Below are 25,168 nucleotides of genomic sequence, written 5' to 3'. Positions count from 1 at the left end.
TTTCCCATTAAGAACATTTATCCAAACGGACACCACCATTGCAGAAATGGTTCCGAAAGGATCATCATTTTTATATTAATTATCACTGGGCCGATATCAGAATTGGTAATGGGTAATCTTTTGGTAATTGGCATCGGCCGTTTGGAGTCATTGTGAGTGCTCATTACCGATTACAGTACTGCACTGTATACAACCAAAAAATCTTGAGTAGCTTTCACCGCTGTTCACGGTGCATTTCAATAAACAAATTTTAAAAAACAACATTGAATTATTATAGATATTTTAAGATGTGCATAAACATTATTCTTTATAAACAGCTGGCAACCGTCATGTGATGGATCAAAAAAAAATTGCTCAGGAATTTTGAAAACCTATTAATACGGCAAACGGCTCAGAAATCGGGTGTCATCAAATTTATTTTGCTTTGAAACTCATAAAGAGAAACAACATGCCTTTCTAAAGCACACCGATTAATATACAGATTTGGCATTTAATATGGAATTTTTTTAGCCGCGTCGCAGACGCTGCTCATAAAGTGCCCTCTGCTGTTGTTGTTGTTCTTCTTGTTCTTCTTGTTCTTGCAGAGAAGACAAAACCTCAAAGCTCCACCCATTCTGGGAACCATAGCTCCACCCATTCTGGGAGAGCCTTCATATGAACAAATATCCACCATTTTATTAACTCGCATAGCTTTGAGGCCTGTTTGTAGGCCCGTGGTGTGGTGTCTTCCTCTCTCACACAGTTTTATTTCAAATCAAATTCGATATATTATTTCATTTTTCACAGTCGCTAACATAGTTTTAGACTCGGTTGAAAAAAAGCGGGAAGAAAATCCGATGAAAGTTGCCCTTTATAGAACTAAATGAATTCTCAAAGGCCTGTAACTTCAAATCCATTGATTTTTTTTTTTTTTTTAAATCGCGGCATGGTCAGTCATACACCGCCCGAAATAACAGATGGGAAAATGCCGAGATATATTAAAAATTCGTCCATTTGATGACAATCATCACGATGAAATATTTAATTTATACGTCGTCACAATAATGTGGAGAGAGGAGCCCAGCTTCGTTCACGTGTCGCCACACACGGGAAATTGCCGAGATATATATATTTTTTAATCGCGGCATGGTCAGTCATACACCACCTGAAATAACAGATGGGAAAATGCCGCGATATATTAAAAATTCGTCGCCACACACGGGAAATTGCCGAGATATATTTTCACTTTGCACAAAAATAACATCAAGTAATCGAATCAATAGGAATGTCCTGTGCCTATAACATCGACGTTATAGGCACAGCTGCATCTAGGCATTGTGTAACATCGACGTGGCTTTTGTTTCAATTAAAACTTTTTGTACTTGTTTTTTCTTGACTTGGGTTTACTTTCTGAACTCAGTATATCAATCTGGTGAGTTTCTTTTACCCTTCGGTGATGTCTTTGTTGAAAGAACCATGTCACTGATTGTCCTTTGCAGCAAGAAGTCAATAACAGGATTATATCACAGGTGGCATGGCAAAATGTAAGGACAGGTACATTTGACGATTGGCTTCACAATCGCATATATAAGGGTTGTTGCGTTCTGTATTAGTGGAAAACAACTGCTGCACGTCCACAAAAGTTATTGCCGCTTCCTCTGGAGATGGTCCGTCAACTTGACAATGCTGTTTGTCATGGAGTGGTGGCTTTACGAAATTACGGCATGAAACAGCATGCTATTGCTCGGCAGTATGGCATCACTCAAGGTCAGGTGTCAAAGATCCTGAAACGAAATGCTCAGAGGGGTGTCCCTACTCCAATACCGAGGCCAGGACGTCCCTGCAGAACCACAAGGAGAGATGATCGCCAGCTGCACCGGTTAGTCTGCAATGGCCGTACCAAGTCAGCTAATCGGCTTAGGGCTGAGTGGCAGCAACTGACAAATGTGCCTGTATCCAGAAGGCTAGTCAACCAACGACTGGTTCAAGCAGGCTATCGTGCCAGGCGTCCCCTGAGAAAGCCACGCCTGACCAGACAACACCACCAGCGCCGATTGCAGTGGGCCAGAGAGCACCGTCAATGGCAGCCAGGACACTGGAATCACGTGATCTTCAGTGACGAGTCTAGATTTCTGGTCTATCGTCAGGATGGCCGCGTCCGAGTGCGCAGACAAGTGCATGAAGCCTACAACAAATATTGTATAGTGCCAAGAGTCCAAGCTGGAGGTTGTGGGGTGACCGTTTGGGCTGCTTTTCATGCAGGGGGCAAAACTGACCTGGTTGTTCTGAATGGAAACCTGAACCAGTTCAAGTACAGGGCCATTCTGGAAGAAACATTGCTTCCATTTGCTCGTGCAGCCTTTCGAGGAAACTTTGTCTTCCAAGATGACAATGCACGGCCTCATCGTGCTTGCATGATCCAACACTTTCTTGCTGACCGTGGTGTAGAGCATATGGAGTGGCCTGCCATGTCCCCGGATATGAATCCGATAGAGAACTTGTGGGCAGAATTAACGCGTCAAATCGACCACTTGGACCAGCAGCCGACCTCTGTGCGTGAATTGCAGCAGGCTATTGTCACTGCATGGCAAGCTATTCCTGTCCAAACCTTGGCAAATCTCGTGATCAGCATGCCTCAACGTGTACGTGCTCTCCTGAATGCTCGTGGGGGTTACATGAAGTACTGAACTGTAATTTTACTGTCTGTAATCCCAGTCGTAATTTAACTTTTGTTTTTGTTAAAAAATTTTTTGGCTAATGTGCAAAATAAAGAGTTACTTCTAGAAAACGTACAGAAGTTTAACACAGTACTGTCCATGAATTGAGTTCGATATCAGTTTACATCACTTTCAAGGATCAATTTATTTGTTTTGAAATGTCAAATGTGGTTTTTGTTTATTTTAAAGGTCACATTAACAAAATCTAGAATAATTTCAACATAATTCCAATGAACTTTTGGTTCTAAGACATCTTGAAAAGTAAGTTCACCCCCACAAAAAAAATATTCCATATTAAATGCCAAGTCTGTATATCCGGGCTTTGACTTGGCCATTCCAGAATCCTCCATTTATTTATTTTCAGCCATTCTTTGGTGGATTTACTGGTATGTTTAGGGTCATTGTCATGTTGCAAGGTCCACCTTCGGTTGAGCTTCAACTTTCCGACAGATGGCCTCACATTATCCTCAAGCACCCTCTGGTGCATGAAGAATTCATCGTGGATTATATGATGGTGAGCTGCCCAGGCCCTGATGCAGCAAAGCTGCCCCAAACCATAATATTTCCACCACCATGCTTTACAGTTGGTATCAGGTTCTTGTGATCAAATGCTGTCTTTGGTTTTCGCCAAAGATGTCTTCTGGTACTGTGGCCAAATAGCTCTACCTTCGACTCATCTGTCCAGAGCACATTGTTCCAGAAGTGCTGGTCTTTGCCAAGGTGTTCATTGGCAAACGTTAGTCTTGCCCTGATGTTCTTTCTGGACAGCAAAGGTTTCCTCCTGGCACACCTCTCATGTATACACAAAGAATTAAGTTAAGCACCCCCCCCCGTTTTTTTACAACCTCGCACATTACAAGTTTGTTGTCGTCAAAACAGTGTAATATACCCATGATATTGCTATATTTTCTGGAGAAGTGATATTATGGTCACATAAAAACATAACAATCATGCCGTTTTCAATATTTTATTCTGAATAATTTAAGGTGAAATTTTGTGGGAATTTTAGGCATATTTTCACCTCAATTTAAGTATGGAGCTATAGGTCCATCACGGACAGTGTGGATGACGTTTATGTTTTCTAACGTACAGTCATAGTTCTGAGAAGACCTCTAGCGATCTTTGCGTCAATAACGTGTGTAGGACCCACGTGATCGGATCACTGACTCAACCCTACGTCTCATAGACCCTGTAAGCCGTCGTATGCGTTGCTGTGGCAGGTTGTTCCATTCCCGATGTAATGCACGTTCCAATTCATCCAGATTGGCTATTGGAGGGACCATCTTCGCAATTTGTCGTCCCAACATGTCCCAAACGTGCTCGAGGGGGTTCAACCTGCCACAGCAACGCATACGACGGCTTACAGGGTCTATGAGACGTAGGGTTGAGTCAGTGATCCGATCACGTGGGTCCTACACACGTTATTGACGCAAAGATCGCTAGAGGTCTTCTCAGAACTATGACTGTACGTTAGAAAACATAAACGTCATCCACACTGTCCGTGATGGACCTATAGCTCCATACTTAAATTGAGGTGAAAATATGCCTAAAATTCCCAAAAAATTTCACCTTAAATTATTCAGAATAAAATATTGAAAACGGCATGATTGTTATGTTTTTATGTGACCATAATATCACTTCTCCAGAAAATATAGCAATATCATGGGTATATTACACTGTTTTGACGACAACAAACTTGTAATGTGCGAGGTTGTAAAAAAACGGGGGGGGGTGCTTAACTTAATTCTTTGTGTATAGATCAAATTTGTGCAGCCTCTTTCTAATGGTAGACTCATGCACTTTGACATCAACAGTGGCAAGAGCTACCTGTATGTCCCGTGATGACATTCTGGGGTTCTTGGAGACTTCTTTCAGCATCTTGCGGTCTGCTCTCGGGCTGAACTTGCTGGGGCCGCCTGGCCTGAACAAGTTGGCAGTTGTTTGGAATCTTCTCCACTTGGAGATGATCTTCTGGACAGTCGAATGATTGATTTCAAATTGTTTGGAGAGCTTTTTAAATCCCTTCCCAGACTCGTAGGCATCTACAACTTTCTTTCTGAAGGGCTCAGAGAGCTCTTTTGATTTAGGCATGGTGACGCCGCACATTTCAACAACAAAGAGCAAACCAAAGGAAATGTCTGAGGTTTAAATAAGACAGGTTCCTCCAAGATCCTCTCAAACGATGTTCTAATCATTTGCACCTGAGCTGGTGCACCTGATTCTAATTTTAGGTATTTGAAGTGGTGATAAATGTAGGGGTGTACTTACTTTTTCCACATGCGAGATTTGCATTTATGTTTATTTAAATTATACAATGGACTACAAAATGTAAATGCTTCATGATATCTGTTATATTATATCACCTTTATCTATCAATATTGTTGAAATGAAGATCAAATAGCTGTATGTTGAAATATGTTGAAAAAGTCAAAACTTTACATGGGGTGTACTTAGTTTTTCACGTGACTACATATATATATATATATATATGTATTTATGTACACACACACCTGTTAAGGATAGATGTCTGTGTTTAATAGGAGTGAGGAAAAGGAAAGATTTTGGGGTTCTTCAAATGAAGATATTTCATTGGATTTGAGTCCCCAGGTACGTGTTGTTTTATTATTTTGAAATTAACTATTGCACAGTAATGCTCCTACTGATTTTGTTTTACATGCATACAAAAAAGCAATTTGTGTTTAAAAACTACATTGTTAAATGAAGGAAGGGGAACTTGAATATACAGTGCCTTCAGAAAGTATTCACACCCTTTGACTTTTTTCACATTTTGTTGTGTTATAGCTTGAATTTAAAATGGTTCAAATTGAGTTTTTCTTAACACTGATCTATACATGATACCCCATAATGTCAGTGTATTTTTTTTTTTTTAGAAATCTTGCTTGCTGTTATTTAATATTTTAGAAATAATTTATACTTCTCCCACCCCCTCCCCCTTCCCACGCCTCCTCCCCCCAAGCCCTCTCCCTCCCACACATCTCCCGATGTCCCTGCTCTCAAATGTGTTTGTGTTCTTCCCCTTCTCTCCCCATCTTGTCTACCGCTCCCTCTTTTTATATATTTTGTTTGGCCGTTTGATTTTTTTTTTGTGATAAATGTTAGCTTTTTCACGAGCCTCGATTCTGTTTACAAAAAAAAAAAAAAAAATAGAAATGAAAAGCTGAAATGTCTTCAGTCATTAAATAGTCAACCTCTTAACTATGACACTCGAAATTGAGCTCAGGTGCATCGAATTTCCTTTGATCAACCTTGAGATGTCTTTACAACTTGATTGGAGTCCAGCTGTGGGCAATTCAATCGATTGGACATTATTTAGAAAGAAACACACCTTTCTATATAAGGTGCCACAGTTGACTGTGCATGTCAGAGGAGAAACCCTACCATGAAGGCCAAGGAACTGTCCGTAGAACTCCGATATATAATTGTGAGGAGGCATAGATTTGGGAAAGGGTATAAAACAATTTCTAGAATGTTGATAGTTCCCAAGAGGGTATAAAATTAGGAAATTTATCATTAGGAAATGATAGTGAGCTCCATCATTAGGAAATGGAAAAAATATGAACTTATTAGGAACTACCCAGGCTCTTCCTAGAGATGGCCGTCCGATCACACTGAGTAACCTGGGCAAGAAGGACCTTGGTCAGGGAGGTGACCAAGAACCTGATGACCACTCTGACAGAACTACAGAGTTCCTTGGCTGAGATGGGAGAACCTGCCAGGACAACAGTCTCTGCAGAATTTAATAAATCTAGGCTTTATGGGAGAGTGGCTGGACAGAAGCCACTCATGAGAAAAAGGTACGTGACAGCACGCCTGGAGTTTTGATTGAGTTCTATGATATCGGGCTTGATTGTTTCCTGTTATTGTATCACAATATTCATACCTGATGAAAAAGTTTGATTGTTTATTCATACAGTACCCCAATTCCTTGGCTAAGTCGACAGCATCTGTGTGTGTCTCTCTCTCTCTCTGTTTGCTGATATGGAAATGATTAGACACTGCTCTTATAAGTGGAACATATCCTTCAATCCCAGAAAATCCTACAGTCTCACCCTATTTCTTTGGGGGTAATTGTCAAACAAACCCAACTATCTATTTCCTTGGTCATCCACTGGAAGAGATTCAGTTTCGTGAACTTGTAGGCTTAGCCAGAAGCCATGATCTTTCCTGTGTCAACCACGTAACAACGCTGGCTGTAAAAACAAGCCACAGACTGGGCTTCCTCCATCGATCCAAGTATTTTCTTGAAAAATAATCGCTACTCACATTCTACAAGGCCTTTGTCTGTTGTAGCACGATGGTGTACCATGGACTAGCACCCCAGCATCACACCTGTCTCTCCTGCAATCTGTCGAATCTAAAGCTCTCATAGTTTTTGGAATCTCTCGTGATGAGATTGAAGCACAAGGACTGTTGCTCTCACATCACTGGTAGGTCGGTGGTCTCTGCTTTCTACCATCTATTTTGCAACATTGCTTCCTCTAATCTCTCAGTACTCCAACACTCCACAGTAACTCCAGGATGCACGTATTCTTCTACAGACTTGGCATTTAATATGGAATATTATTTTTTTTTCTTGACTTGGGTTTACTTTCTTAACTCGGTATATCAATCTGGTGAGTTTCTTTTACACTTTTGTGATTTATTTGTTAAAAGAACCATGTCACTGATTGTCTGTCGCAGCAAGAAGTCAACAACAGGATTATATCACAGGTGGCGTGGCAAAATGTACGGACAGGTGCATTTGATGATTGGCTTCACAGTCGGGTATACAAGGGTTGTTGCGTTCTGTATTAGTGGAAAACAACTGCTGCACGTCTCCAAAAGTTATTGCCGCTTCCTCTGGAGATGGTCCGTCAACCCGACAATGCTGTTTGTCATGGAGTGGTGGCTTTACGAAATTACGGCATGAAACAGCGTGCTATTGCTCGGCAGTATGCCATCACTCAAGGTCAGGTGTCAAATATCCTGAAACGAAATGCTCAGAGGGGTGTCCCTACTCCAATACCGAGGCCAGGACGTCCCCGCAGAACCACAAGGAGGGATGATCGCCAGCTGCACCGGTTAGTCCTCAATGGCCATACCAAGTCAGCTAATCGGCTTAGGGCTGAGTGGCAGCAACTGACAAATGTGCCTGTATCCAGAAGGCTAGTCAACCAATGACTGGTTCAAGCAGGCTATCGTGCCAGGCGTCCCCTGAGAAAGCCACGCCTGACCAGACAACACCGCCAGCGCCGATTGCAGTGGGCCAGAGAGCACCGTCAATGGCAGCCAGGACACTGGAATCACGTGATCTTCAGTGACGAGTCTAGATTTCTGGTCTATCGTCAAGATGGCCGCGTCCGAGTGCGCAGACAAGTGCATGAAGCCTACATCAAAGATTGTATAGTGCCAAGAGTCCAAGCTGGAGGTGGTGGGATGACCGTTTGGGCTGCTTTTCATGCAGGGGGCAAAACTGACCTGGTTCATCTGAATGGAATCCTGAACCAGTTCAAGTACAGGGCCATTCTGGAAGAAACATTGCTTCCATTTGCTCGTGCAGCCTTTCGAGGAAACTTTGTCTTCCAAGATGACAATGCACGGCCTCATCGTGCTCGCATGATCCAACACTTTCTTGCTGACCGTGGTGTAGAGCATATGGAGTGGCCTGCCATGTCCCCGGATATGTATCCGATAGAGAACTTGTGGGCAGAATTAACGCGTCAAATCAACCACTTGGACCAGCAGCCGATCTCTGTGCGTGAATTGCAGCAGGCTATTGTCACTGCATGGCAAGCGATTCCTGTCCAAACCTTGGCAAATCTCGTGAACAGCATGCCTCAACGTGTACGTGCTCTCCTGATTGCTCGTGGGGGTTACACGAAGTACTGAACTGTAATTTTACTGTCCGTAATCCCAGTCATAATTTAACTTTTGTTTTTGTTAAAAAAAATTTTGGCTAATGTGCAAAATAAATAGATACTTCTGGAAAACGTACAGAAGTTTAACACAGTACTGTCCATGAATTGAGTTCAATATCAGTTTACATCACTTTCAAGGATCAATTTATTTGTTTCAAAATGTCAAATGTGGTTTTTGTTTCTTTTAAAGGTCACATTAACAAAATCTAGAATAATTTCAACATAATTCCAATAAACTTTTGGTTCTAAGACATCTTGAAAAGTAAGTTCACCCCCACACAAAAAATATTCCATATTAAATGCCAAGTCTGTAGTAATCCCCTCCTGACTGCACTTCCAAAATCCAGGCTGACTGCACACCTCCGCTCTTTTAATTGCTCGCCTCTCCCATCGATGGAACCACCTTCCAGAGGCTGGCCTGGCTCACTCTACCCTCCAGGCCTTCAAGCAAGCAGTAAACCACCATCACTTATCATTCTTAATTCTGAGCCATGATCTTTATTACCTCCATTAACCTTTTCTAAACCAAACATTTTACTTGCTGGTTTCAGTGTTTCCTCCTCTCATTCCCCTCCTTTTTTCCCTGATCATTCATTCCCTTTGTTTTTTTCCACTGTCAGTTCTACCTGCATGCTGTTTGACATTTATTTCTGTTATCTGCTATGGCTTGTATGGGATTGTGTTTTAACTCAGCACTTCATAGAATCTTTCTGTGTCTACCTTTAAGTTGCATTTTGTATTTTAATTTTATTTAACATTTTTATTTATTTTAATTTTCACATTTTAAGTTGCATTTTAAGCCTGATTGGCTTGGACCTCCGGTCCTGAGGCCACTAGTCACGGATAACTCTGCGTAACCGGGTTGCTAGTCAACCACAGACGCCGATTGAAACCACCAAACCTAGCAGGGTTCTCGCTCCTTTATTAACTCGTTACCTTACCAGTGGTTTGGAGATGCCAATTGGGGACCATACCCTCAACGGCCACCCGCCTATTTATTATGTATGGCTGAGTGAACTGTGGATGGCCATTGGCTAATTACAGAGCCCATCAGTGGGGCAGAACTTCGCATTTAACTATGCTAACACACTAAGTCAGACCAATGAAGGAAAGGATGAAAGCAAGCAAGTTGGAAACGTTTAACAGTTCAAAACCAAGTACATTTATTAACAAAGCACAACAAGGCGATATTTACTCAGGACGTATTCACAATTGGCAGTAAGGATTTCAAGCAAAATATCACAATTAAAGGCACAAAAGAAAAGGAATTATCCTTCATGCTTACAGAGCTCACCTACACATTCTTACCTCTCTAGGGATGAACAACATTTGACAGACACCATCAATCATCCGGGAGACTAGATTTAGAAAGAGGAGTAGATTCCCGGGCCCGGGACCACATCACCCCTGTCCTTCACAAGCTCCACGGGCTCCCCATCTCCCAGAGAATCCAGTACAAAATCCTCCTCCTGACCTACAAAGCCCTCCATAACCTGGCCCCATCCTATCTGACTGACCTCCTTCCCAGACACACTCCCACCCGCACCCTCCGCTCTGCTGCTGCCAACCTCCTGTCCCCCACCATCCGGACCAAACTCAGATACAGGGGGGACAGGGCCTTCTCCATCGCCGCTCCCACACTCTGGAACTCACTACCTCAAACCATCAGAGACTCCTCCTCACTCACCACATTCAAATCATCACTCAAGACCCACCTGTTCAACACCGCATTCAACCCCTGACCGTCTCTTCTCCTTCTCCTTCCTTTCTGTTTGGTTATTTAACCTATGTATTTTTGTCTTTTTTGTCTTTGTTTTATGTACTATGTCAAAGTGTCTTTGGGTTTCTTGAAAAGCGCTGTACAAAATAAATGTATTATTATTATTATTATTATTATTATTATTATTATTATTATTATTAGTATTATTAGATTAGAGGCAGAGCAGAGTGTTGGTGCAGCTCCTGGCTCACCTTAAACAGACAGGTGGGCTGGCGTGAATTGAAACAGGAATGGCTGCGGCTCTTGTGGACCAGATATGCAGTGCAGAGGTTTGAGCACCCCCTCGCAGTTTCGCAACATGCTCGTGCCAACTCATGGTGCGCTAGCTCCCCCCATGGCGGCTCTCGCGGTCCGAACAAGCAGCTGTTAGTGCAGGCTTGGCCAAAGGACTCGTGGTAAGGAAAGCGACTGTGTTAGCAGCTGTTTGTCGTCTGCAGGAACTGCTTTGCAGGATGACGACAACTGATCGTCTTTAATAGGTTGAATTGATGAGTGTTGCTGGAAAGAAAAGAAAGAAGACAACAACTGTAGCACCAATGATCGCCTTTAATGGGCTTAATTGAGGAGTTTTGCAAGCAAGAAAAGAAAGAAATACATTTAATTTCACAATGATTTGCACACCTGAAGGGCCCATTGTACGGAGTTAACTGGGAAGTCTGTGATGTGTAGAGAGCGTGACTCGGCGGTGAAAGGGTGATGGTTTCCGTTGCCAAATGAAAATGGGGGGTTGGGGGTGGGAAGAGGGAAGGGGGTAAAGTGGAGCTTTGAAAGCGAAAGGGCAAGGGATTTGAAAGGCAAAGAGGCATTGAAAGATGGATTGTCAGACAAAACGTTGGAAAGTCCGGGGACATTACTCGGGGAAAGAAACACGCTAAATTCACAACACCATATCTCTCCCCTGTCCCTCCAAACCGGGAAGTCTATTCTATACACAAATTACAGCCATATCTTATTCTGGGAACTACTACGTGTCTCTGAATGCTTGGTAGTCCATTACCATTGCGATGCTGTGCTAACTGCATTCCAACCATACAATAAACGAGGAATATGAAGTAAATTTTTTTGATTTTTAACCTTTTTTCCTTTTCCTCAAAGCACGATGTAATTTTCCTCAATCCTTGCATCCCAGAAAGCAGATGCCTCTAAACCAGACCTTTCAGAATTTCTGGCCGTGTTGGGACAAGCTCGGAGAAAAGGTATTTTTTTCTTGTCATCTGTTAACTTTATTCTCCAATGATGGTCGGGGTAGTTCGTATACAGCCTGTGACCGCTTAGCTGCATCATTTTCTGGGGGCACGGCTGTGCCACTGATGCATTGCCTCTCTATTACTCGGAAGCGTGTGCTCATTTTGCCAAAAATACCATGCGTCGACAAGCAGCAAGTCACACAGATCACTAGATCGATGTCTACTGGTGTTTATAATTATGGGGACAGGGTTGGAGTACTGCAGTTGTGATTGCTAAGGTGTGATAAATACTTTCAAGACATATCATCTGTTGAAAATCCACTTGCCATGGTCAACCAGAGCAAAGTCTATGGCACCATCGCAAATCACCACGCTTCCCTCCCAAAGCCAAGTTGAAAGATGGTACAAAGTTCCACCAAGAATGACGCAATGTCAATATATCTCTATATATACAGACTTGGCATTTAAGGGTGTAGTACTGGTGAAAAATTGAGAAAACTACATAGGTACCTTTGAGAGGTATCTAATTTTCAGTTTTTCTTGAAAGATACAATCTTGGCTCTCAGACCAGTTTCAACGCTTCTTTGTCATATTACATGCATATAATTTGCATAAATTAGACCGTCAATAAAAAACAAGGAAAAACAAAGAACACATTTCTACTTCTATCTTCTATGTCACCTGTCATTCTTTTCACACAAAACTTGGTACATGTATTATACATGTGTTACTCTACTACCTGATGAGAGGATTTTGTGAAATTATGTCAAATGTTCACTAATTAGCTAATTATGTCAATTACCAGATAAAACTTGGTTGTCCTTCAATAAATCCACAATGGCTACTCCTATAAACAAAAGCCTTCATCATTTTAAAGGAAGTGATATTCTGAATATCCTGTCCAAATTTCAGCCCAAAAGAATGATGCAAATTAAAGTTATAACAAATAATTCTACTTCCGGTTATTGAGGGGCATGTATAATGTTAGAAAATTTGGAAATTTTTCAATAATTAGGGGTACTTCTATGACCTCTAATAGCATGATTCTTGTTTATAAGACTATAAGGAAACTGTTCAGCTAAAAAAAAAAATCACCTGTCCACCAGTACTACACCCTTAATATAATATGGGAAAAAAAATTTGTGGGGGTGAACTTACTTTTCAAGATGTCTTAGAACCAAAAGTTCATTGGAATTATGTTGAAATTATTCTAGATTTTGTTAATGTGACCTTTAAAAGAAACAAAAACCACCTTTGACATTTCGAAACAAATAAATTGATCCTTGAAAGTGATGTAAACTGATATCGAACTCAATTCATGGACAGTACTGTGTTAAACTTCTGTACGTTTTCCAGAAGTATCTCTTTATTTTGCACATTAGCCAAAATTTTTTTTAACAAAAACAAAAGTTAAATTACGACTGGGATTACGGACAGTAAAATTACAGTTCAGTACTTCGTGTAACCCCCACGAGCATTCAGGAGAGCACATACACGTTGAGGCATGCTGTTCACGAGATTTGCCAAGGTTTGGATAGGAATCACTTGCCATGCAGTGACAATAGCCTGCTGCAATTCACGCACAGAGATCGGCTGCTGGTCCAAGTGGTCGATTTGACGCGTTAAATCTGCCCACAAGTTCTCTATCGGATACATATCCGGGGACATGGCAGGCCACTCCATATGCTCTACACCACGGTCAGCAAGAAAGTGTTGGATCATGCGAGCACGATGAGGCCGTGCATTGTCATCTTGGAAGACAAAGTTTCCTCGAAAGGCTGCACGAGCAAATGGAAGCAATGTTTCTTCCAGAATGGCCCTGTACTTGAACTGGTTCAGGTTTCCATTCAGAACAACCAGGTCAGTTTTGCCCCCTGCATGAAAAGCAGCCCAAACGGTCACCCCACCACCTCCAGCTTGGACTCTTGGCACTATACAATCTTTGTTGTAGGCTTCATGCACTTGGCTGCGCACTCGGACACGGCCATCTTGACGATAGACCAGAAATCTAGACTCGTCACTGAAGATCATGTGATTCCAGTGTCCTGGCTGCCATTGACGGTGCTCTCTGGCCCACAGCAATCGGCGCTGGCGGTGTTGTCTGATCAGGCGTGGCTTTCTCAAGGGACGCCTGGCACGATAGCCTGCTTGAACCAGTCGTTGGTTGACTAGCCTTCTGGATACAGGCACATTTGTCAGTTGCTGCCACTCAGCCCGAAGCCGATTAGCGGACTTGGTATGGCCATTGCGGACTAACCAGTGCAGCTGGCGATCATCCCTCCTTGTGGTTCTGCGGGGACGTCCTAGCCTCGGTATTGGAGTAGGGACACCCCTCTGAGCATTTCGTTTCAGGATCTTTGACACCTGACCTTGAGTGATGCCATACTGCCGAGCAATAGCACGCTCTTTCATGCCGTAATTTCGTAAAGCCACCACTCCATGACAAACAGCATTGTCGAGTTGACGGACCATCTCCAGAGGAAGCGGCAATAACTTTTGGAGACGTGCAGCAGTTGTTTTCCATTAATACAGAACGCAACAACCCTTGTATACCCGACTGTGAAGCCAATCGTCAAATGCACCTGTCCGTACATTTTGCCACGCCACCTGTGATATAATCCTGTTGTTGACTTCTTGCTGCGACAGGCAATCAGTGACATGGTTCTTTTAACAAATAAATCACCAAAGTGTAAAAGAAACTCACCAGATTGATATACTGAGTTAAGAAAGTAAACCCAAGTCTAGAAAAAAAAAATTCCATATTAAATGCCAAGTCTGTATATGAATGATCGTTTTTTTTAAAGGCCATTTTCCCCACTAGAGCGGGGGTTAGCCTTGCGGGCCCCATGACAATCATGGTTCCCTGTTTGAGGCAATGTTTTTATGGCCGGATGCCCTTCCTGACGCCAACCCTTGGTCACGCTCTTACGATGCGCAGGGATACGGTGTACCTATTCTAAATCGGGGTACACACCGTGATCATTCATCCCAGCAAGCTGGTACTCAATTTGCCGACCTCGAAAGGATGACAGGCTGAGTCACCCCCCTTGGTGTTAATTCAGCGATCGACCGGGATTCGAACCCAGGATCCTAGGATCCCAAGTTGGCACCCTAACCGCTAAGCCAACACCAGGCTCGAATGACCCAATGTGAGATTGAGTTAATAAATAATTTCCCCTTGTTGACCCCTGTTAATAACCACCTTTAGAGGCCATTTTTCCCCGCAAGGCGGGGGTTGGCCTTTTTCAGGAACCGTGGTTGTTGTTGTTTTTCTGGTCCCCTTTTTGAAGCAATGTTTTACGGCCGGATGCCCTTCCTGACGCCAACCCTTTTTGCCGCCTTTAACGACAACCAGGGAATTACCAGTGAACTGGTACTCAATTACGATGCGCAGGTTAAAGACGATGCGAGAGGTTAAAACCTGTTGGAGGGGTCAATATATGGTTGAACCCCCAAAAAATTGATACAAAAGGTTTTTCAATGGATTCTGGTACCATTGTGCATGCTAAATAACATACTAAAAATCTAGTAACATCCGACTTCCAGAAAGGGGTCATTTTCAAGATGGCGTCCAAGATGGCCGCCGGGAGCTTAAAATGGCCATATCTCAATTATTATTCAACCTAGAAAGGTGGTTTTGGTGTCTAACCCTAGGTTTTAGGGCCCAAGGAATCCAATTGAATCAATAAAATTGCCATCAGTTAATTATTTATTGACTGGTGTTGGGCTAGCGGCTAGGGTGCCGGCTTAGGATCCTAGGATCCTGGGTTCGAATCTCGGTCGATCGCCGAATTAATGCCAGGGGGGTTGACTCAGCCTGTCATCCTTCCGAGGTCGGCTAATTGAGTACCAGTTCACTGGTAATTCCCTGTTTGTCGTTGAAGGCGGCAAAAAGGGTTGGCGTCAGGAAGGGCATCCGGCCGTAAAACATTGCTTCAAAAAGGGGACCAAAAAACAACAACTACCACGGTCCCCGAAAAGGCCAACCCCCGCTTTGCGGGGGAAAATGGCCTCTAAACGGTGGTTTTGTTATTGATAGCACTTTCGCTGACTGCTCTTGCGCTTTATTTCCAACAAATATTGATTTGATTGACACAGCCATTCTGATGACAGCAGGAGGTGTTCCAATGTGGAGTATTCCAGTCCTTATGTGGGAATGTAAGTCGGGCACTGGCGTCACTTTGGGGGTGCGGGGGGTGCGGACCACACCCGGCGACACTATCAGAGGGGGTGACACCAAATTTTTGCAGTTTCAGCAGAAGTTTATTAATTTTTATAAGAACATCCCTGTAGTTAGTTACAACAACAAAACATTTTCCGTAAGCCCAGCTTACATGTATCAATATACCTACAAGGTTAAAACTCCATGCTCATTTACTTTTTGAACCTTCTAATGCGCTCCGGTCAGAGTGGTCATTATTACCCAATTACAATGACGCTTCGAATCACGTGGTTTCGTCTGCACGCGCTACAAGCACGCGCTCTTTTCGTTCCCGCTGGTGTTTCTATCGTCGCTGCTTTTGTCAAGTTTTCTGGTGTTTTAGCTACAATATTGTGGTAATTAGTATTTGTGAACCTATATCAATAACTTTTATTTTTATGATATTCTTTCATTGATGAGTATATTTCCATATGCATTTGTCGACAAGTTCTCCATTATTTGGGCCGTTGTTGATTGTGCAAAACTAATCCATTAATGTATCTCATGTAACAATAAAGTTTAACGTTAAAATCAACATAATTTTGATGTAGTTCTTAAACGTTTCTACTTCGAATTCTATTGTTTTCTTACCGAATTTTCACTTTAACTACATGAAACGATGTAAATGTAAATACATTTAGGCTGTGCGGAAGATATTGTAATTTAAAGGTGTAATTTAAATTTTGCTAGTTGTTTATGTCACGACAATTGCCACTACATTCAGTGATATACGGGAATTACGATTTACGAGTAACATTAGTACAGGAAACATTACTAAGGATTCTGTATGGTCTGGTACGGGAGGAGGTCCATGGGGGGTGACACCCAGAGCCGCAGAGAGAGAGAGTTCGGTCAACCCGGTTTCAACTGGTCTGCCCTATGATTGGTTAAGCACTGTCATGTGATTCACAGGTGCCGTGTTGTTACCCAGCCTCCATAACTAGCAGAACGCGCATCGCATTGCATGCATTCGCTTAGTGGAAGTGGGGATGGTTGAGTGGAAGGAGGGATCGATGAGTGGAAGGAAGGATGGATGATGAGTGGAAGGAAGGATGGAGAATGGGTGGAAGGAAGGATGGATGATGAGTGGAAGGAGGGATGGATGAGTGGAAGGAAGCATGGATGATGAGTGGAAGGAAGCATGGATGATGAGTGGAAGGAAGGATGGAGAATGGGTGGAAGGAAGGATGGATGGGTGAGTGGAAGGATGGATGAGTGGAAGGGGGGATGGATGAGCGGAAGGATGGATGAGTGATTGATCTTCCACTCATCCATCCCTCCTTCCCCTCATCCATCCCAACTTCCACTCATCATCCATCCATCCTTCCACTCATCCATCCTTCCTTCCACTCCTCCATCCCAACTTCCACTCCTCCATCCCTACTTCCGCTCATCCATCCAAAGTTCCACTCATCCATCCCAACTTCCACTCATCCGTCCTTCCTTCCACTCATCCATCCTTCCACTCATCATCCATCCCTCCTTCCACTCATCATCCATCCTTCCTTCCACTCCTCCATCCCTACTTCCACTCATCCATCCTTCCTTCCACTCCTCCATCCCTCCTTCCACTCATCCATCCTTCCTTCCACTCATCCGTCCCAACTTCCACTCATCCATCCCTCCTTCCCCTCATCCATCCCAACTTCCACTCATCATCCATCTGTCCTTCCACTCATCCATCCTTCCTTCCACTCCTCCATCCCTCCTTCGACTCATCCATCCTTCCTTCCACTCCTCCATCCCTCCTTCCACTCCTCCATCCCTCCTTCCACTCATCCATCCTTCCTTCCACTCATCCATCCCAACTTCCACTCCTCCATCCCTACTTCCACTCCTCCATCCCTACTTCCACTCATCCATCCTTCCTTCCACTCCTCCATCCCTCCATCCACTCCTCCATCCCTACTTCCACTCATCCATCCTGCCTTCCACTCCTCCATCCCAACTTCCACTCCTCCATCCCTACTTCCGCTCATCCATCCTTCCTTCCACTCCTCCATCCCAACTTCCACTCCTCCATCCCTACTTCCACTCATCCATCCTTCCTTCCACTCATCCATCCTTCCTTCCACTCCTCCATCCCAACTTCCACTTCTCCATCCCAACTTCCACTTCTCCATCCCTACTTCCACTCATCCATCCTTCCTTCCACTCCTCCATCCCTCCTTCCACTCATCCATCCTTCCTTCCACTCATCCATCCCAACTTCCACTCATCCATCCCAACTTCCACTCATCCATCCCTCCTTCCCCTCATCCATCCCAACTTCCACTCATCATCCATCCGTCCTTCCACTCAGCCATCCCTCCTTCCACTCCTCCATCCCTACTTCCACTCCTCCATCCCTCCTTCCACTCATCCATCCTTCCTTCCACTCATCCATTCCAACTTCCACTCCTCCATCCCTACTTCCACTCCTCCATCCCTACTTCCACTCATCCATCCCTACTTCCACTCATCCATCCTTCCTTCCACTCCTCCATCCCTCCTTCCACTCCTCCATCCCTACTTCCACTCATCCATCCTTCCTTCCACTCCTCCATCCCAACTTCCACTCCTCCATCCCTACTTCCGCTCATCCATCCTTCCTTCCACTCCTCCATCCCAACTTCCACTCCTCCATCCCTACTTCCACTCATCCATCCTTCCTTCCACTCATCCATCCTTCCTTCCACTCCTCCATCCCAACTTCCACTCCTCCATCCCTACTTCCACTCATCCATCCTTACTTCCACTCCTCCATCCCTCCTTCCACTCATCCATCCTTCCTTCCACTCATCCATCCCAACTTCCACTCATCCATCCCAACTTCCACTCATCCATCCCTCCTTCCCCTCATCCATCCCAACTTCCACTCATCATCCATCCGTCCTTCCACTCATCCATCCTTCCTTCCACTCCTCCATCCCAACTTCCACTCCTCCATCCCTACTTCCGCTCATCCATCCTTCCTTCCACTCCTCCATCCCAACTTCCACTCCTCCATCCCTACTTCCACTCATCCATCCTTCCTTCCACTCATCCATCCTTCCTTCCACTCCTCCATCCCAACTTCCACTCCTCCATCCCTACTTCCACTCATCCATCCTTCCTTCCACTCCTCCATCCCTCCTTCCACTCATCCATCCTTCCTTCCACTCATCCATCCCAACTTCCACTCATCCATCCCAACTTCCACTCATCCATCCCTCCTTCCCCTCATCCATCCCAACTTCCACTCATCATCCATCCGTCCTTCCACTCAGCCATCCCTCCTTCCACTCCTCCACCCCTACTTCCACTCATCCATCCTTCCTTCCACTCCTCCATCCCTCCTTCCACTCACCCATCCCTCCTTCCACTCATCCATCCGTCCTTCCACTCACCCATCCCTCCTTCCACTCATACATCCCTCCTTCCACTCATACATCCCTCCTTTCACTCATACATCCCTCCTTTCACTCAAACATCCCTCCTTTCACTCATACATCCCTCCTTCCACTCATCCATCCCTCCTTCCACTCATACATCCCTCCTTCCACTCATACATCCCTCCTTTCACTCATACATCCCTCCTTCCACTCATCCATCCCTCCTTCCACTCATACATCCCTCCTTCCACTCATACATCCTTCCTTCCACTCATCCATCCCTCCTTCCACTCATCCATCGTTCCTTCCACTCACCCATCCCTCCTTCCACTCATACATCCCTCCTTCCACTCATACATCCCAACTTCCACTCATCATCCATCCGTCCTTCCACTCAGCCATCCCTCCTTCCACTCCTCCATCCCTACTTCCACTCATACATCCCTCCTTCCACTCATACATCCCTCCTTTCACTCATACATCCCTCCTTCCACTCATCCATCCCTCCTTCCACTCATACATCCCTCCTTCCACTCATACATCCTTCCTTCCACTCATCCATCCCTCCTTCCACTCATCCATCGTTCCTTCCACTCACCCATCCCTCCTTCCACTCATACATCCCTCCTTCCACTCATACATCCCTCCTTCCACTCATCCATCCCTCCTTCCAGTCATCCATCCCTCCTTCCACTCATCCATCCAAAGTTCCACTCATCCATCCCAACGTCCACTCATCCGTCCTTCCTTCCACTCATCCATCCTTCCTTCCACTCATCCATCCAAAGTTCCACTCATCCATCCCAACTTCCACTCATCCGTCCTTCCTTCCACTCATCCATCCTTCCACTCATCATCCATCCCTCCTTCCACTCATCATCCATCCTTCCTTCCACTCCTCCATCCCTCCTTCCACTCATCCATCCCTCCTTCCACTCATCCATCCAAAGTTCCACTCATCCATCCCAACTTCCACTCATCCGTCCTTCCTTCCACTCATCCATCCAAAGTTCCACTCATCCATCCCAACTTCCACTCATCCGTCCTTCCTTCCACTCATCCATCCTTCCACTCATAATCCATCCCTCCTTCCACTCATCATCCATCCTTCCTTCCACTCCTCCATCCCTCCTTCCACTCATCCATCCTTCCTTCCACTCATCCATCCAAAGTTCCACTCATCCATCCCAACTTCCACTCATCCGTCCTTCCTTCCACTCATCCATCCTTCCACTCATCATCCATCCCTCCTTCCACTCATCATCCATCCTTCCTTCCACTCCTCCATCCCTACTTCCACTCATCCATCCTTCCTTCCACTCCTCCATCCCTCCTTCCACTCATCCATCCTTCCACTCATCATCCATCCCTCCTTCCACTCACCCATCCCTACTTCCACTCATCCCTCCTTCCACTCATCATCCATCCTTCCTTCCACTCCTCCATCCCTACTTCCACTCATCCATCCTTCCTTCCACTCCTCCATCCCTCCTTCCACTCATCCATCCTTCCACTCATCATCCATCCCTCCTTCCACTCACCCATCCCTCCTTCCACTCATCCATCCCAACTTCCACTCATCCCTCCTTCCACTCATCATCCATCCTTCCTTCCACTCCTCCATCCCTACTTCCACTCATCCATCCTTCCTTCCACTCCTCCATCCCTCCTTCCACTCATCCATCCTTCCACTCATCATCCATCCCTCCTTCCACTCACCCATCCCTCCTTCCATTCATCCATCCTTCCACTCATCATCCATCCTTCCTTCCACTCCTCCATCCCTACTTCCACTCATCCATCCTTCCTTCCACTCCTCCATCCCTCCTTCCACTCATCCATCCTTCCACTCATCATCCATCCCTCCTTCCACTCACCCATCCCTCCTTCCACTCATCCATCCCAACTTCCACTCATCCATCCCAACTCCCACTCATTCGCAACTGACTAAACAATGTATGAAACTCAGGAACATAAAAATAAACCCGTCCCTAATAGCAGTGAGTTGCATGCACGCTTGAACGCACGTGCGCGTGCCCTTGACCTTGGTTAACAACATGGCGCCTATTATTTAGTTGGCCAAAGTCTCTCTGTCTCCAGCTCTGGTGACACCATGAGTTACCGCACTGGGTGATACCAACCCTAGTGACGCTACTGAAGTCGGGCAGTGTCATCTGTACAGTAGCATGAACATAATATATGTATTGGTCTATTCATTGATCCTGTTGGTGATAATATAGGTGATTGATGTTTTTGGCGATACAAAAGATGATTGACCTTTTTGCTAGCATTATAGTCAACATACACTTTCCCTCTTTAGGAGCTGCTGGAGTTGCCAAAGCAGCTCCATGAGGGGCCTCTGTTGGAGGATGGGAGGTGGGGGTGGAGTGGGGTGGGGTGGGGGGAGGGGTGGCGGGGGGGAGAGTTAGATGTAGTATATTTATATGGGACAGTGGAGGTAGGGGGTTAGATCTAATGTGTTAATCCAAGTCAAAACGTTTTCCATATGAAAGGAGAACCTTTTTATTGGTATTTCTCTTTTAATTTTATAAATTGTGATTTATCAATCCTGTGCAATCTGTTTCGAGATTGAAACATAACTCGTTTTGATTTCCATATTTTCTCCCGATGCTCAAACAAACTATCGGATCAGGAAGTGACAGTGAAACAAATGAAGAAGATGATGATCTTGTTGAAGAAGCTACTTTCTCCCATGATGAGAATATTCCTGAGTGGCATTTGCCGTCTCCAAAGCACAATAATGATGATAATCAGGTAATTATCTTTCTCATTATTTTTGTCTGCTTATATTGTCTTCATCACTAATTTTAGAGATTTGCTTTTTTTTTTTTTTTTTTGTATACTGAATCGAGGCTCGTGAAAGAGCTAACATTTATTTCGCAAACAAATCAACCATACAAACAAAATATATAAAAGGAGGGAGCGGAAGACAAGATGGGGAGAGAAGGGGAAGCACACAAACACAACATTTGAGAGCAGGGAGATGTGTGGGAGGGAGAGGGCTTGGGGGGAGGAGGCATGCGAAGGGGGGTGGGGTGGGAGAAGTATAAAACATAAGGACACCAAAGACTTCCAGGACTGAAGTTGGTATTTCAAAAAAGTGGATTTGGCATGAAATTAGTGTGGGTAGAAAAGATCAATGTTTTGGATGGGGGAAGATAAGAGATGGTGGTTAACAGCTGTTTTAAAGACCTGGAGGGAGGAGTGGGATTGAAGAGAGTGAGGGAGTTTGTTCCAGAGGCGGGAGAAAAGAGGAATGAAGGAGTGAAGGTGAGCAGAGAGTCTTGATTTTGGCAGTTTAACCATAAGAGGGTTGCTGGCAGATCTTGTGGGACCTGTAGGAATATTTGGGGGACAGAGCCCAGAGAGGGCTGGGGGGGCAAGGCCAGAGAGGAGTCGGTAGAAGACGGAAAGACCACCAACCTGCCTGCGGTGAGTGAGTGAAAGGCCCTTGGAGTTAGCTTAATCGCAGGAGATTCCAATGATTCTGAATGCTTTGGTTTCAACAGCGTGACGATGAGCTAGGTGTGAGGCAGGAGCACCAGCCCAGAGGGGAGAGCAGTATTCCATTGAGCTGCGGATGAAAGCCTTGTATGTGGTGAGGAGCTCAGGTGTGCCAAGGAAGGACTTCGCACGACAGAGGATGCCCAGTCGGCGACTGGCTTTGGAGGCCAGATTTGAAATGTGGTTTTCCCAGGAAAGATCATGGCAGATAGTGAGACCCAAAAGCTTGAGTGACAGAACTTCTTGGAGAGGATTATTCAGAAAGTGGATGGGAGGGTTGTCCAGTCGGTCTTTTCGGAGAGACATCGTAAGAGTGTGAGATTTGTCAGGATTGAAAGACATGTTCCACTTGTTTGCCCAGTCTGTGATTTTGTCCAGGTCTGCAGCGAGTGAGGAGGCTGCAGACTGCCGATCTGGGGGATGAGGAATAGAGCGACAGAGAGTAGAGTCGTCAGCAAAGAGATAGACAGGATTTTCAAGAGAGTCAGAGAGATCATTGATGAAGACCAGAAAAAGCACAGGGCCCAGAACACTGCCTTGGGTAACTCCAGCCTGAACAGGAAGAGGAGATGAGAGAAACCCATTCAGGGTCACACGTTGACTACGTCGAGAGAGGAAGTCCGCCAGCCATGCATGGAGATTTCCATGGATACCAAAGGAGGAGGGTTTGGTGAGCAGAGTGGGTGCCAGACCGTATCGAAGGCACGTGATATGTCGAGGGAGACAGCTCTAATTTCCTGTTTGGCATTGAGGACCTCCATCCATTGTTGAGAAAGCAGAAGCAGCATGTCCAGAGTAGAGTGACAAGGTCTGAAACCAAATTGATGATCAGAGATCAAGCCATTGGAGAAGAGGAAAGATTTCATATCTGAAGCAATGATGGATTCCATGACTTTGCTGATAATTGGGAGAAGGCTGATTGGTCTGTAGTTGCTAGGATCTGTTTTTGCACCTTTTTTGTGCAAAACGGTGATGTTGGCTGATTTCCAAGCAGATGGCAGATGACCTTGAGCAAAAGAGAGGGTGAAGAGAACAGAGAGAGGGAGTGAAAGAGCAGAAGAACAGGATTTTAGGACCCGTGGGCTGATGCTGTCAGGTCCAGTTGCAGAATCAGAGTCGAGGGTTGACAGAAACTTTTCCACCTTGTCAGGAGGAAAGGACACAGAGTCCAGGAGCAGCTGGGTACGACTGGGTATGGTGGGTACAGAGAGGGATGGGTTTGGGACACAAGATTTAGAGGCAAACACAGAGTTGAGGCATTCAGCGTTTTCACGTGCGGAGTCAGCCGTGTAGCCGTTTGAGGTGAGGGAGAGGATGGAGGGGGAACAAACACCAGAAACAGATTTGACCAGACGCCACCAGGATTTGGGAGAGGGAGACAGATAAGAGAGTTCAGTCTTGAGAACGGAGAGATATTCTTTCCTGGCTCTCCTGAGGGTGGACACACACTTGTTTCGGGCTTTGTGAAAGGAAATGAGATTTCCTTACGTGGATTTGCTTTCCAGGAGACGAAAGCAAGTTGTTTCTGGGCAACAGCCTCACCACAAGATTCCGTGTACCATGGACGGGATGAAGGGTATGACAACTGAAGACGAGATGGGATAAATCTGTGCATGAGAGAGAGCAATTTATTTTGGAAGAATTCCCAGGATGAGTTGATGTCAGAGGTGGTAGAGATGGGAGACCAGTCCAGATGATTGATGGCTGCTTGAAGACCGTGCCAGTTGGCCTGAGTGAAATGCCAGACTCGTCGACGCTGAGGAGGCTCTCTGAGAATGGTCAGAGAGATGTCCACTTTAACAAGCACATGATCAGATGAGCCGATTGGAGCAGAAGAAGAGCAGCAGACATTTTCAGGGAAGCTAGTCATAACCAAGTCCAGAAGAGAAGATGCTCCGTTGACTGAGATCCGGGTCGGGAAATTGACAGATTGTGTCAGTCCCAGTGAGTCGCAGAAGTCCTTTGCTGAAGAGCCATGGCTGGTGAGAGCGGTACCCACACCCAGCCAACTGGCATGGTGACAATTGAAATTACCACATATGAAGAAGAGATTGTTGGGATGGGTAGATAGAAGTTGGTCCATTGTTAGGGTTCGGGTTAGGATATATTTTTTTAGATAGATTTTTTTAGATTTTAGATTTAGATTTTTTAGATTTTAGAAGAAGTGATATATTTTTTAATTAATTTATGAAACATCAGCACTGCTGCAAGGAGGTCAATACAGGTGTAATTGTTGCTTTGTGATCTGTACACCGACTAAAGCTCATCTCCAAACTTATTGCCAACATGAGTTACAAGGGGCATTCACAAACCACAAAGACATGAGAATCCAAAATGCATGGTGTGTTGCTGAGATCCGACGCACAAAGGTAAAGCTAAAGAAGGTAAATATATATATATGAGTTCCTGGGTTCGAGTCCCGGGTTGAGTCAGAATTTTTTCACACGAGCCCCACGCAGGAATTTACTTCCTGTTTCTTAAATTGTTAGATGAGTTCATCTTCAATGC

The 25,168-nt window shown here is 44.9% G+C and overlaps 1 protein-coding gene across 3 annotated transcripts in view; it reads left to right on the top strand.

The window, feature by feature from the left end:
• LOC137424465 (ankyrin repeat domain-containing protein 26-like) overlaps positions 1–25,168 on the top strand; it is a 159,893-nt gene that overhangs the window by 36,340 nt on the left and 98,385 nt on the right. For all 3 annotated transcript variants that reach the window (XM_078775498.1, XM_078775499.1, XM_078775500.1), the window contains exons 9-11: positions 5,237–5,303; positions 11,524–11,590; positions 21,789–21,910. In XM_078775498.1, the coding sequence (XP_078631624.1) occupies positions 5,237–5,303; positions 11,524–11,590; positions 21,789–21,910 (256 nt within the window). The remainder of the gene's footprint in view (positions 1–5,236; positions 5,304–11,523; positions 11,591–21,788; positions 21,911–25,168) is intronic.

Source organism: Myxine glutinosa, chromosome 4, assembly GCF_964187855.1.
Source record: "Myxine glutinosa chromosome 4, kmMyxGlut1.1, whole genome shotgun sequence".
NCBI lineage: Eukaryota > Metazoa > Chordata > Myxini > Myxiniformes > Myxinidae > Myxine > Myxine glutinosa.
The sequence above is the reverse complement of the archived record's forward strand: the minus strand, read 5'-3'. Positions and strand labels throughout refer to the sequence as shown.